The sequence below is a fragment of the Trichomonas vaginalis genome, chromosome III (assembly GCF_026262505.1).
Source record: "Trichomonas vaginalis G3 chromosome III, whole genome shotgun sequence".
NCBI lineage: Eukaryota > Parabasalia > Trichomonadida > Trichomonadidae > Trichomonas > Trichomonas vaginalis.
In genome coordinates this window covers 22418830-22431404 of record NC_067205.1, presented here as the reverse complement: position 1 = coordinate 22431404, position 12575 = coordinate 22418830, and the positions used below count along the sequence as shown (strand labels likewise).

The 12575-nt window shown below is 32.8% G+C and overlaps 8 protein-coding genes across 8 annotated transcripts, besides 3 other annotated features; 3 read left to right on the top strand and 5 right to left on the bottom strand.

The window, feature by feature from the left end:
• Positions 1-103: part of a mobile genetic element that runs on past the window's edge.
• Positions 104-613: 510 nt separating this feature from the next.
• Positions 614-1600, bottom strand: TVAGG3_0744720 (homeodomain-like family; the record flags this gene model as incomplete). The annotated part of the gene is made up of 1 exon (XM_001300091.2): positions 614-1600. The coding sequence occupies one exon, from the start codon at positions 1598-1600 to the stop codon at positions 614-616; it is 987 nt and encodes a 328-aa protein (XP_001300092.2).
• A 247-nt stretch (positions 1601-1847) lies between these two features.
• TVAGG3_0744710 (pectin lyase-like family) lies at positions 1848-2738 on the top strand (the record flags this gene model as incomplete). The annotated part of the gene is made up of 1 exon (XM_001305252.2): positions 1848-2738. The coding sequence occupies one exon, from the start codon at positions 1848-1850 to the stop codon at positions 2736-2738; it is 891 nt and encodes a 296-aa protein (XP_001305253.2).
• A 127-nt stretch (positions 2739-2865) lies between these two features.
• Positions 2866-3905: a mobile genetic element.
• Positions 3906-4231: 326 nt separating this feature from the next.
• Positions 4232-5932, bottom strand: TVAGG3_0744690 (adenylate kinase protein; the record flags this gene model as incomplete). The annotated part of the gene is made up of 1 exon (XM_001300089.1): positions 4266-5927. One exon carries the CDS (start codon positions 5925-5927, stop codon positions 4266-4268), a length of 1662 nt encoding a protein of 553 aa, XP_001300090.1.
• Positions 5933-6586: 654 nt separating this feature from the next.
• Positions 6587-7227, top strand: TVAGG3_0744680 (charged multivesicular body protein family; the record flags this gene model as incomplete). Its single annotated transcript, XM_001300088.2, has 1 exon — positions 6606-7154. One exon carries the CDS (start codon positions 6606-6608, stop codon positions 7152-7154), a length of 549 nt encoding a protein of 182 aa, XP_001300089.1.
• Positions 7228-7624: 397 nt separating this feature from the next.
• TVAGG3_0744670 (uncharacterized protein) lies at positions 7625-8650 on the bottom strand (the record flags this gene model as incomplete). The annotated part of the gene is made up of 1 exon (XM_001300087.1): positions 7625-8650. The coding sequence occupies one exon, from the start codon at positions 8648-8650 to the stop codon at positions 7625-7627; it is 1026 nt and encodes a 341-aa protein (XP_001300088.1).
• A 152-nt stretch (positions 8651-8802) lies between these two features.
• Positions 8803-9085, top strand: TVAGG3_0744660 (structural constituent of ribosome; the record flags this gene model as incomplete). Its single annotated transcript, XM_001300086.2, has 1 exon — positions 8803-9027. The coding sequence occupies one exon, from the start codon at positions 8803-8805 to the stop codon at positions 9025-9027; it is 225 nt and encodes a 74-aa protein (XP_001300087.1).
• A 247-nt stretch (positions 9086-9332) lies between these two features.
• On the bottom strand, positions 9333-10094 carry TVAGG3_0744650 (uncharacterized protein; the record flags this gene model as incomplete). Its single annotated transcript, XM_001300085.1, has 1 exon — positions 9333-10094. One exon carries the CDS (start codon positions 10092-10094, stop codon positions 9333-9335), a length of 762 nt encoding a protein of 253 aa, XP_001300086.1.
• Positions 10095-10573: 479 nt separating this feature from the next.
• On the bottom strand, positions 10574-11470 carry TVAGG3_0744640 (Clan CA, family C1, cathepsin L or K-like cysteine peptidase; the record flags this gene model as incomplete). The annotated part of the gene is made up of 1 exon (XM_001300084.2): positions 10574-11431. One exon carries the CDS (start codon positions 11429-11431, stop codon positions 10574-10576), a length of 858 nt encoding a protein of 285 aa, XP_001300085.1.
• A 353-nt stretch (positions 11471-11823) lies between these two features.
• Positions 11824-12575: part of a mobile genetic element that runs on past the window's edge.

Here is a 12575-nt window from a genome sequence, read left to right as displayed (position 1 = left end):
CTTTAATTTTAAATTCAAAATTAATTTTACAACAGCTTTGTGGATCAATTAGTAAATCAATCAAATAATGTTCAAAATCAGATATTATTCTTTTTCCATACATTTTATCATTAAATAAAAATTAGTTTCAATTTCTTTTTACTCGTTTATGAGGTCTTTGATTATGACTTCATTGATTCCATTCAGGATTTAATCAATGTTAATTTTTTAATGGTTTATGTTTGGGTTGAGTGTAAATGTCTTACAATTTTGTATCATTTTTAAATCTTGATTTATTCAAAAACGTAAGAATAAAAACCGTAAGAATCATACATTTTTTTACTTCATATGTTAAAAAAAATGATACAAAATCGTTCTATATTGTATGAATTCTTACGTTTACAAAAAAAGTCACACAACCCGCTCTCATATACTACTGTGCAATATTATAAAATAAGTATTTTTAACTTAGACTTCAGAAAAAAAATCGAGTTTTTACATCAATGTCAACTCATTTTATCTGAATTAGATGCAAAATTGACTCAAATTAAATGAAAAATTTTAAAAACTATCAAAAAAAATTGGTTAAACATTCATAAAATAGACATTTTAGTTCTATATTCTATATATTCTATTACAAATTTGGTTGGTTTGCGAATCCTTGCTTCAATTGAGCGATGTGAGCTTTCAGATGAGCAGGAGCGTAAGATTCGAGTAGGTTATTTGGATCATTCCTAGCTGCAGCCTCTATAAACGTTGAATAACGTTGAATCTTTGATGGATCTGTACAATACGAAAAAAGGAAATAAGCGTAAAGTTTTGCGGTCTTAACAATGATGTTTTCGCGAAGTTTTGCTAAAGGTGCATTCAAATTCGCTGGCCAAGTAACTTTTGACGAAATTGCCTTTAAAGTATTGAAAGCATCGATTAATTCTTGCATATTTGCATCATACATTCTAGGTGTAATGCCAGATTGTAGTTTTCTCTGTACAGAAATCAACATATTCTCAAAATCTAGTTCAATAATTTGGCATTCTGTATCTGCTGTTGCATCATCCATCTTAGAAATGTCGTTTAAGATACGTGATATGTTTTCTACTGTTATTTTTCGACCACGATCAATTAAATTTCGTTTAAAAGTCCTATGCAACGTAATTCTGAGGTTTTCATCATCTACAACTCTATTAAATGCATCACTGACTAACTTTTCAACGCGTTCTGCAGAAAAATAGCAATGTAATGACAAAGAATTGATATTTTGTGACTCAATGTTCTTTGTTTGCATCTCAGGAGATAGGGTTTTCGCTGCTAGAGAAGGAATCGCTGAGAAAATTTCTTCTATTTCTTTTGAATTTGGAAAATCGTATTCATATTCTTCTGAATAATGATAAACGTTGCCTTTAAACTTGTTCTGTGATGATTTTAATTTGCCTATGATATCTTGATCATCAGAGAGTGGATTTTCAATCATATCCCTCCAGTGATCTTGTAAATCTTGAGGAGTGTGATTTGGTTTGAAATGAAACAAAGTTACCATTTTTCGAAAGTCACCTGGACATATTGCATTTCCCTGTGTTAAATAGTCATCTTCGTCTGGTGTCCAATCGTGTAATTTGGACATCCAAACAAAAAAAATAAATTAAGGGGGTAACACCATTTTATCTTGTGCAATTATAAAATTTTGAAAATTCTTTTCGTTATGATATATTGTACATTCTTCATAGTCAAAAATAATTAAAATCCTATGGGAAATTAAATTCATTTCCCGGACCCATTTCAATCATATTTAACGATAATTTCAGCATCATTCACATGAATCAGCACTCAGAAATGCGTATTGAACAAAATAAGCCAAACAGCAGCAATTTATGCAGATTCAACAAAGTTTTTCAGAATATTACGGTACAAAGGAATCCAATAATAAAAGTAAGAACGAAACTATATCAGGGAATGGCGATTATTACATTCATAATGCAATATTTTCTTTCCATTATCGAAAAACAGCAATTTATCTTAATTCCAGCAGCAAAGTATTACTCGAAACATGCGCATTTTACAATAACAGCTCCACAGAAAGTGGTGGATCATTCTATATCAAGTATTCTGACTGCATTTTAGTTCATATTTGTATATTACTTTCATCAGTTGATTCAAGTCATTCAGGCGGATGTGGATATAGCATTAATCCATACCTTGGTAGTAACAGCAAAAATTATGCATTTGAAAGTTCAGTTTCACAATGCAGTGGATACTTTGCTTCTTTTTATCATTTTTTTGGAGATATCAAAGTAAGTAACATGAATACATCTTATCATGAAATTAATCAATATGCTGCATATGTAATTGCTTATCCAAAAGGAACAGGAATTATTAATTTCACAACAGCATCAAATACATCATCTACAAAATATGCTGGAATTAGAAATTCTGGTAATTTTAATTTTACAAAATGTAATTATTTAAACAATGAATATACAGGAAGTGATAATGCAATAATTTTTTGTTCTTCTTCAAGTAAATATTCAAGTTGTTCATTCATAGGAAATAAAGGAAATTATTTATTTAATAAAAAACCAACTATTGATAATTGTTACTTTAATAATAATGTTGTCAATCAAACTATAAGTAATAATGCAGATACATTTGATTCAATTGAACCATTAGATTCATTTATATCTCATTATTCAACATATTGTTTTGCTACAAAAGCAGAAGAAAATAAAGATGATTCATATAAAAATATAAAGAAGAAAAATTAAAACTGAAAAACATCAAAAATATTGTTAATAAAGTTTATAAAACACCATTTGTTGGAGCAGTAAATCTATCTGTTCTAAAATAAAATTACTAATATAAAAGTCTCAAAAACTTATCTTTATGTTTTAAGGGTGCACCCGTATGTACGTTTATTTGAGAGGAGGAGGATTACCCTCTCAATTTTGAGGGATTCGTTAGTTTATTTTCTCGATGAATATGCAATAAAATTTGATTTTTACCTTATCAATATACTTCATATAATATACAAATGTTCATGTAAAAACTTTTTTCCAAAATCCTCAGGAATTAAGGGATTTTTGAATTTTAAGAATTTTTTTCGAATTTTTTCGAAAAAAAATATTTTCAGAACAGCCTTAACGGCTAAGATTTAGGAACAATGTTAAGTATCAAAAAGAAAGGAGGTCTGATATAGACAACATATATCGTTGAAGGTTGAAAAAATCTCTAATATTTGAGCCCAAAATTTCAAATTTTAATTTTTTGAAAAAAGAGGCCACCCGTATGTACGTTTATTTGAGAGGAGGAGGATTATATTTTTGAAAGGGTGAAACATTATGAATATGTTAATTATATAATAATATGTATTATTATAAAAAAGAAAAAATAAAGCACGTTAAAATTTTTCTTTCTTGATTTTTTATAAAATCTACTACTTAGAATTATGCAAAATATGACTAAATAATTATAAATTTCAAGTTAAATTTTAATTTTGATAAATAATTTAAATTTCAAAATATCAAGTTCAGTTCAACTATGTATGTAGTAATTCCTCAATAAAGTGCCAAAACCCTATTAAAATATGAACATTTTCAACATTTTAATGTTTTTATTTAAAAATTTGATGGAATATGAGCTTCAAAAATTATTATGTAAATAAAAATAATTAAATATATGTATTTATTCGTATTACAACCGTAGTAAGTCGATTCTTCCTTTCTTCTACTGAGTTTTGAATTTGATTTCGAATTGTAAAGAGATTCAAAGGGAAAATACTAGCGGATAAAAACTACCTCCATGAAAGGGTCAGAATGGAGTCAAGTTGTATTTTTTGATATTTTTTGCTTTTCGAGCCTAAATAGGTAGCCAAGATAATGCCTAAAAATAAGGTTCTAAATTCTGAAGTTTACATGATCCTCTCGTGTGCACCCTTAATGTCGACAAAAAAACACCGTGTGAGTTCTTTCTGAGGCTCTATTTGTCAGAAAGTATATATTGGACGCACTAAAAAAATGGCCTTTCAAAGTTTTTACAACAGAAAGTACTCAAATTTTTTGTAGGCCTCATATTAAGACATTTAAAATCTAGAAGTTGGGACCTGATATCATATTTTCACACAGTCCGAAGATAAGTTATTAATTGTGAACTTTGAAGTCATGACTCACAACTCGAATCAAGTCTATACATTCTGGTGTATATTAGAATATTTGTTTAGAATATTCTAAATTCAATTCTAACTATAATAAAATCAATTTTAGTCAGTTTTTGAACAAATATAAAATATAATCAATTTATTCTTTGAGTTTATTTGCCTCTGCCTCGAAATGGCTGGCCAAGAAACGAAGAGGATCATCTGGACGAGCTTCTGAGATCTGTGCAAGTGGTGGAATGAAGATTGGAACTAACTTCTGCATCAAATATGATTTAGCATCCATAGATCGAATTTCTTGCATAGATTTAAGTTCTTTCTCACATTCAGCAAGAAGTTCTTCATCTCTTCGTTGTAGTTCCTGACGATGTTCTTCCTCCTTTTCCGCTTGTCTCTTCGCTTCTTTCCTTTGTGCATCTGCTTCTGCACTTTGGATCGCTTCCAATTCTCGTCTCGCTTCAAGGATTCGGATTTCGCGAGTGAAGTTCCTCGGCAAACCAAGGAATTTCTTGACTTCCTCCATGTTGGAGACTTTGCAGCAGTGACTTCCTCGAGAAATGAACCAGCGTTCAAGAGGGCCGAATTCGTGTGATGTCAAGATGTATTTCGGAATGAAAGCAGATACTTCGTCCTCTTCCATGAACAATGATTCACGTGATTCTTCATTATCTGGAACTTTCGTAATAATATATCCAAGATTTCGGAGAGACGGTGCATTTGCGAATACGTGCTTGTGGATCTCGAGTGTTGGTGCTTCCTCTTCTTCGTTACCACTTTCGCGTAATGCAACGGCTTCTTCGCTTTTATCATTATTAAAAAGTTCTTTAAGCTTTTCGTCTGTTGCATTGACAACGCCGTAGTATTTGACGATCTCGTCGATCAATGCTGTATCTAAATCAATAGCAAATATACGTAATGGCTTCAATAACCTGTGTGTAACAAATTCATCAACGAGTGTTTGCATTTCTTCTACCGGATTTGAGCAGTGACGCTCGAAATCAAGGCCGGCGTATTCTTCTGCTTCGAGTTCGATATCGAATTTAACCCAATCGATAACTTCTCGACCGTATTTCGAGATAAACTGGTCATCTGTAGTTTTTGTTGTGCGGCCTGCACCGAATGTAGTGTTAATAGCTTTGATTAAGTCGTGCTGTGTTGTATGGGAGCCATCATGTGCAATAAAAACTGGATTCTCTGGTTTTGATGAAAGAACTGCGACTGCACTGTGCGCCATGTCTTTAACATGAAGTGTTGGGATGACATTATGGTTCTCTTCTAAGATAGGAACTGGATTTAGGCTCCATGCTGATTGGAAGAGAGGCAAAAGAGCTCCTTCGCCATCACCATAGAGAAGACCTGTACACATGACGTATAATTTCAGTGGAAGTGTTGTTAAATAACGTTCTGCTGAAAGAAAATCTGCATATTTTGGATGTGGCCATCTCTTCTTCCAATCTTGTGCACGAGGTTCACCACCCCATGTAAATATTGGAGATATGATCACAATTGTCTTTTTAACGCCAATATCTTGTGCAAGTTCTGTAAATATTTCGTTTGCAAGTTTTGGAGTGTCTAATATTGTATAAATTACTGCATGGCATTGTTTAATTGTTGCTAATATTGTTTCTTTATCTGAATCGATAAACTGATCAACTGATAACGGAGCAGGTTTCAGATGATCAAGTTTTTTAGGATCTGGCTGATATGTTGCATACACAAAATAACCTTCTTCCTTGAGTGCATCAGCAATAGCAGAGCCTTCCCTTGAATTGCCGTAGTTCACGAAAGCAAAACGCTTCGGCATTGACGGTTATACACGTTTTTAATTCAAGAGCACTAAATATCAATGTTTTGACATTGATTATTAATGATATGGCTTTAAAACCATCAGATTGTTTTATATATCTCATTAAACATCTAAAGTAAATCAAAATTAAAACGTTGATAAATTAATCATAGTATCTAATAAAATTATACATCTCATTTCCAAACTTATCTTGATTAAAACACATACAAATAGAAATGTCAGATAAATTACTCAAGTTAATTTTATCAATATCAAAATTTATGATAAAGCATTAAATAAAGGATGCAAAACTAATGGATAACTATTTTGTGTTACTAATACATGAAGTATACGCTTTGATGCTGTCTTGAAGGTTTCGTTGTTGGCGATCATGTACAGAGGTCGTAGATGCATATGATTATGATTATCATAAAACAGACTGCAGCTCAATATATAAGAACGGCGCAGCCAATAATATCAAGAAGAGATCACTAGATTCATCAATTTTATTTTTCAGTTGAACAAATCTCAATGCAGGCCCCTGAACCTTTTGAATAGCCAATACCGAAGTAGCCAGAATTATCATTGAAAAATTTTTACTATAAAAGTCGAAGTGAAAAAAATTTCTTTGAATTTTCACCGGAAAGAAATTTTTGTCAACGATAAAATGAAAAAGTGAAATATTCATTTTTCAAGATGATGGACAAAAACTCTTTCCAACTCAAGATGCAATCAAAGCAGCTTGAGAACGAAGCTAAGAGAATGATGAAGGAAGCAGCTAAGGAAAAGGCTAAGGCTAAAGCCGCTTTAAAGAAAGGAAATCGCCCAGCAGCTCAACTTTACGCACAAAACGCTACCCGCTATGAAGTCCAGGCTCAGCAGCTTCTCCACTCTGCTGCTACAACAAATGGCTACGCTACAGATTTACGTGCAGGTGCCGTTGCAGCTCAGATGTCTAAAAATATGCAAATGGCTACATCCGGACTTGAAAAGAACGTTGCTGCAGTTGATGTTCAGAAGGTTTCTGCTCAGCGTACAAAGATGGATGGCCTTAAGACAAAGATGGCTGCTGCTAACCAATTATTAACAGGTGAAGATGACCTTGAGGCCCAGGCTGGCGCTGATGATCTTCTTGCTGCTCTCGAAGCTGAAAATGAAGCTGATGCTGAAATACAGCTTGATGCCATCCCAATGGGCACAGTTTCTGTTCCAGCCGAAGGCCAGAAGGGTGGTGTTAAGATTTAAATTATTCCATGACTTCTCGGTACATTAAAATGTAAACATTTAAAATAAATTTAATCGCAAAAAAATTATTTTCCAACAAAAAAAATCTGACCTTCAAATTAACACTTTAATAATACCACATCGAATTTTACTTATTCCATGATTACATTCTTATGAATCGCTTGATTAAATTCATGAAGATATATAACATTTTTGTTTTCCATTGCTTTTCAGACTTTATATTCTTGGAATATTGTTTGATTGTCCCCATATTGCATTGCGCTTCCATATTGGTCAGAAACTCAAAAAAAATGATTTCAAATTTTTCAAATTATCAAACGATATCTTTTCGGATAAAGAAAATATAACTACAGTAAATTTATTTAAACGAAGCGCTTTATAATTTTAGGATATCAGTCAAGAAAAAACTAATTATGAAATTTTCGAAAAAATAAACAAAAGTTTAGTTTGATTAAAAACAATTAACATGATTATTCGTCTGAATAGCTATCTGGGTCGTCCATATTGGCTCCAAATCCTTGCAATTTGGTGAAAGGAGGGAGAGAAACGTTCCGGATTTTATTTTGTTGCCCAACCTTTGGGAAACTGATTATTGGTTTGGCTGTTGATTTTCTAGTGGTGGGAGCAGATCGTTTTGCAAATGATGGAGGAGTAACAATCTCTGTAAGTGCTAAATTGGAGAAATCTCTTATATTTTGTAGATTTTCGCGATAATCTTTCATAAGTTGCTCCTCAAACTTCGATGTTTCACGTTTAAATTTCTGTTTTTGAATAAATTCAGATTGAGCTGTGAATTTTTCCTTCAAATCTGCTAATTCTGCTGCAAGTTCTTCTTTCTGTTCTTGTAGCTTTTGTAATTCGTCTTCTTTCTCTGATAAAACAATGTTGACGTTTTCAACAAAAGATTTATTAGAAGATCTTTCTATTATCCCTCGGAGTAGATCTATTTGTTCATAAGCAAGAGAAAATATCTTTACTGATTGTTTAGATATTTCATTAAGCTTGATTGAGTAATCATTCGGTTGTTTCATTTGATTTAGGATGCCTTTATTCAAATTTGTCTGTGATATTTGGTGGTCAATGGATTTATTCATAAAGAATATCATTTCTCGCATATATTTTACGTCAGCATTTAATTTTGTTTGGTTTTGTGCTGAAATTTTCTGTTTTTGCTCCTTTAATTCTGATACTAATCTAGTATATTCTCTTCTTAATTGTAAAAGTCTGTCTACTTCCTCTTCTTCATTTTCGTTATCTTCATCACTCGAAGGATAAACGTTATATTTCTTTTCAAGCTCATTTAACTCAAATTTGAAGTCCATATCTTCATCTTCTTCTGAGGATGATGAAAGAACTTCTTCTTTTTTTGGAGAAAAAAAATTCTCGCTTGATCTAGTAAGGTATTTCTTTCTCGGATTGGAAATAGACATATTTTGATTTTCAAATTTTGGCTGAGGAGGTTTAACAGGTCTTACAAAGCCCTCCTCTTCTGCCATAATTTCATTATGATTAAAATTTTAGATTATTTTGAGAATTTCCAGCGGGAAATATTATCCATTCTAAGCGTAGTATCGATTCATCTTACCAAAATGGAAATTTGTTTTTTGATAACGGTTTCGTAAAGTGGATTTGGTCGGTCTTTACCTTAATGCCAAAGCAAGTCACCACACCAAAGGAATTTCTTGCCCTCGCCGCTCGCTCTGATGCCAAGTGGGTCAAGGTCAAAAAGGCTGCTGACGACAACACAAAGTTCAAACTCCGCACAACAAAGTATCTCTACACACTTACAGTCAAGCCAAAGTTTGTTGAACTTGTCCAGAACTCAATCCCAGAGTCCCTCGAAGTCATCGTTCTTGACAAGAAGGCTGAGTAAAACTTTATTTTGCATAGATTAAAAATTAATAAAACGTCGCTTCTTTTATACCTCTTGCATATGAGATTTCTCTCATCTCTGCCTTTTTGAAAATGTCATAGAAAGTCAATTAACTCTTTTTATGAAAAAAATAATTTTTATATAAATTCTACCAAACAAATATAAAGAAATAATATGATTGTAAATAAAGAAGCGTAAGCTGGTCAATAAAATAAAAGTAATTATGAAAATGAAAATAATTTGCCTAATAAATGGTTTTTCATGAGCTTTCGAACGAGCAATTTCATTTTGTTGCTTGTTTAAGTTCAGTTAATTACCAAATTGTTCTCGTAGAACTGAAATAGTAAGCCCAAATGATAAACTTTCATTTCATCATTAGTAAACCAATAAATATTTCCATCTGGATGAATAACTGCGAAATTCAACTCGTTGTTGATTTTTCTTGCTCCAAGGATTTTATATTTTGCTTCATCGCTAGAAACTTGCAATTTAGACTCAACAAGCTTGTTGAACTTTTCATCTTCCTGCTCTAAATCTATTCCTCTTTTCTCCTTTTTGTCTTTTTTCGAATCTTTCTGATCTTTTTTCGCGGAATTCATTAATGAATTTGTATCTGGTGATTTTGAAGAGGTGCTTGGTTTATTTGATTTATCATCTTTATGATCCAAATCTTTTATGTCTTTAGTAGAGGTTTCAGATTTTGAACCTGAAAATGCTTTATCAGAGCTATTTGGTTCACTATCATCTTGTAAATCAATAGTTAAATCAATAACTTCTTTATGTTGTGGTTGATTTATCGTTGTTGCGACAGGAGGAAATCTTGGAAGTGGAATTGATGAATTTTCCTGCGTTTTATTTGTTTCAATAGTAGGCTTTTCTGGTTGGGCTGGGGTATTATTAGTATTTGTTGGTCTTTTAATTTGTTTTATAATTTGTAATAATTGTTGAATATCTTCTGATTGATCAACAGTTGAATTTGGTGTTTCCCTTCTATCTGGTAAGAATGTAAAATAGCTAGTAAAAATTGATTGATGAGGTTGATTTTGACTTTCATTTTCTTGATTCATTCAATGAAAAAAAATGAAATGAAATCTATAATAATGTATCGATATGTTCATCATCAACATAATTTTGAATATAACTTATACTAATAATGCTTCTTCTACAGAATTTACATCTTTCCATTCAAAATCTTTCCTTAATAACTCAAGATAATATATAATTATTGTTTTTAGACGAATTAAAATTGATATGATTCATTTCTAGTACTATTTACAACCAATCCGGATACAAATGAATTCAATCAAACAATTTGTTGAATAAATAATGTATTGTTGTTTACTAATCTAGATTGTAGTTGATTTCTCATTGTTATTCTCAGAATTTGTTCTTGTTTATGTGATGAGATAGTGTTTATAGATGATTTACTAGGCATAGATATATATGGCTCAATCAATTTAGATTTCAAGAGGATTACATCAAATATTATTATAAAAAGAAGAAAAATGAATAACTAAATTTGTTATTATTTATTAAAGTAATTTTCTTACTTAGACTGTGGGATGCAAGCCATTGTAGCTTCACCGCACTGGTTGTTCTTGTCCTTGATCATGCGGATGTAGCCCTTCTCACCCCAAGATTCGCCCCATGAGTTGCGGACAATCCAGTAGTTCTTTGAGCCTTGTGTGCCGTAGCCAACGCAGCCAACACCGTGGTCGAGGTTGACAGAGGAGCAAGCGGATTCATCATAAATGCCAGAGGAGTAAAGCTGGAATGACCAAGCAGAAGCATCGATAGCGATAGCAGCCGGGCCTAATGTTGAAACCTTCTTAGCGAGATCCTTTTCATCACCTTCATTAACTGTAACATAGGAAGCAACATTTGATGTTCCCTTCTTTGAATCGAACTTGCAGGAGCCATCACGAGCTGTGTATGGATAGTCATCTTCTAACATGAACTTGCCCTTCTGGTTTCTGATAACATAGTCGTAAGCAGCTGTCATGAGACCACCATTGCAGCCATAGCATTCTGTAACGCAGTCAACAAGGTTCTGCTCAGAAAGGGACTGGAGTTGGCCGTGAGCGATGGCATACTGTGATTCCTGAGCCTGGACTGTGGAGAAAGCCCAGCATGAGCCGCATTGGCCCTGGTTCTTGACTGGGTTGACCTTTCCCTGCTGGCGCCAGTCGCAAGAGTCGGCAGCGACGGCGTTAGAAGCTGTAGCCTTGAATTGCTTCTTGGACATGCGGAAGCCAAGGAGGGATCTGTATTCGGCTGGTGTAAGGTGGGCGAGCTTGTTAAGAGCTACTGTGAAGCCGAGGTTAGCACGATTGTGCTCCTGGACAAGGCGCTTGTTGGAGAGCCAGATGCCAAGGCGTGTCTGGTACTCTTCACCTGTGAACATGTTGCCGTACGAACATTTCGAGAAATGATGTCAGTTCTCAATCCTGCTCAATTTGTTGACAGAGTTTTTATGATTTTCAAGTGATGACTTCATTTTCTCAACTGCTCATGTGAATTCTCCATATAAATGTTATCAAGGACCATGAACTGAGTAGATTTGCGTTATTTCAGTTTTTGATTTTGCAAATTCAATTTGAATTCATTGAAAAAATAGATATTTTAATGAATTCGCTCGTTTTAATGATCTACTGAATAACAAGCGTGGATCTAATTTGCCATAAAAAATTAAATTCAGTCAATTTATCTTTCAAAATTGAAAACTATTGAACTCAATTCAATTCATTATGCAATACTCATGTATTATAATGTATGACTGATAGATAACGCTGTTTCAAAAAAAAAAAAAAAAAAAAGGTAGTGGGGCTTCCAGGCACTTCGTGCCTTCTAGCCCTGATGTTGATGTTTAGTATAAATGAAGTTTTTATTCAGAGGACTCTTCTTCTTCCTCCATTGCTTCTGGGAAGAAGCCTTCTTCTGGGTCGAAAACATTATATAATGTGTCGCTTTTCACAAATTATATATGTTTTCATGTTTTGTCACTTTTCTGTCACTTTTCAGGGAAAAAACATTTTTATATATATATAAATGAATTTTACAAAACCACCGTTACCGTTCTTTGGAAATAAGAGTAAATGTAAAGATATTATATTGAGAGAACTTAAGAAACTACCGAATGGTCTAACATTTGTAGATTTGTTCGGTGGAAGTTTCTATATATCCCATTTGTGCCATACAATATTTCCTGACTCAAAGATTATATGCAATGACTTCGACAACTATATGGACCGTCTCAAACATATACCAGACACAAACAATATATTGAAAGCGTTAAAAGAAAAGATACCTATAGGTAAGATGGAACGTATACCATTAGATAAGAAAAATATTGTGAGAGAGGTTTTGAAAAAAGCAGAATATATAGACTGGGATAGTATATCTGCTAGACTATTATATAGTGGTTCTATAAGAGTTCATGACATTGAAACACTTATGTCAAAAGTTTTATATCTTAACTATACAAATGTTTTCAAAGAGGACATAGAAAAATATATTGAGGGTATAGAGTTTGTGAGATGTCATTGGAC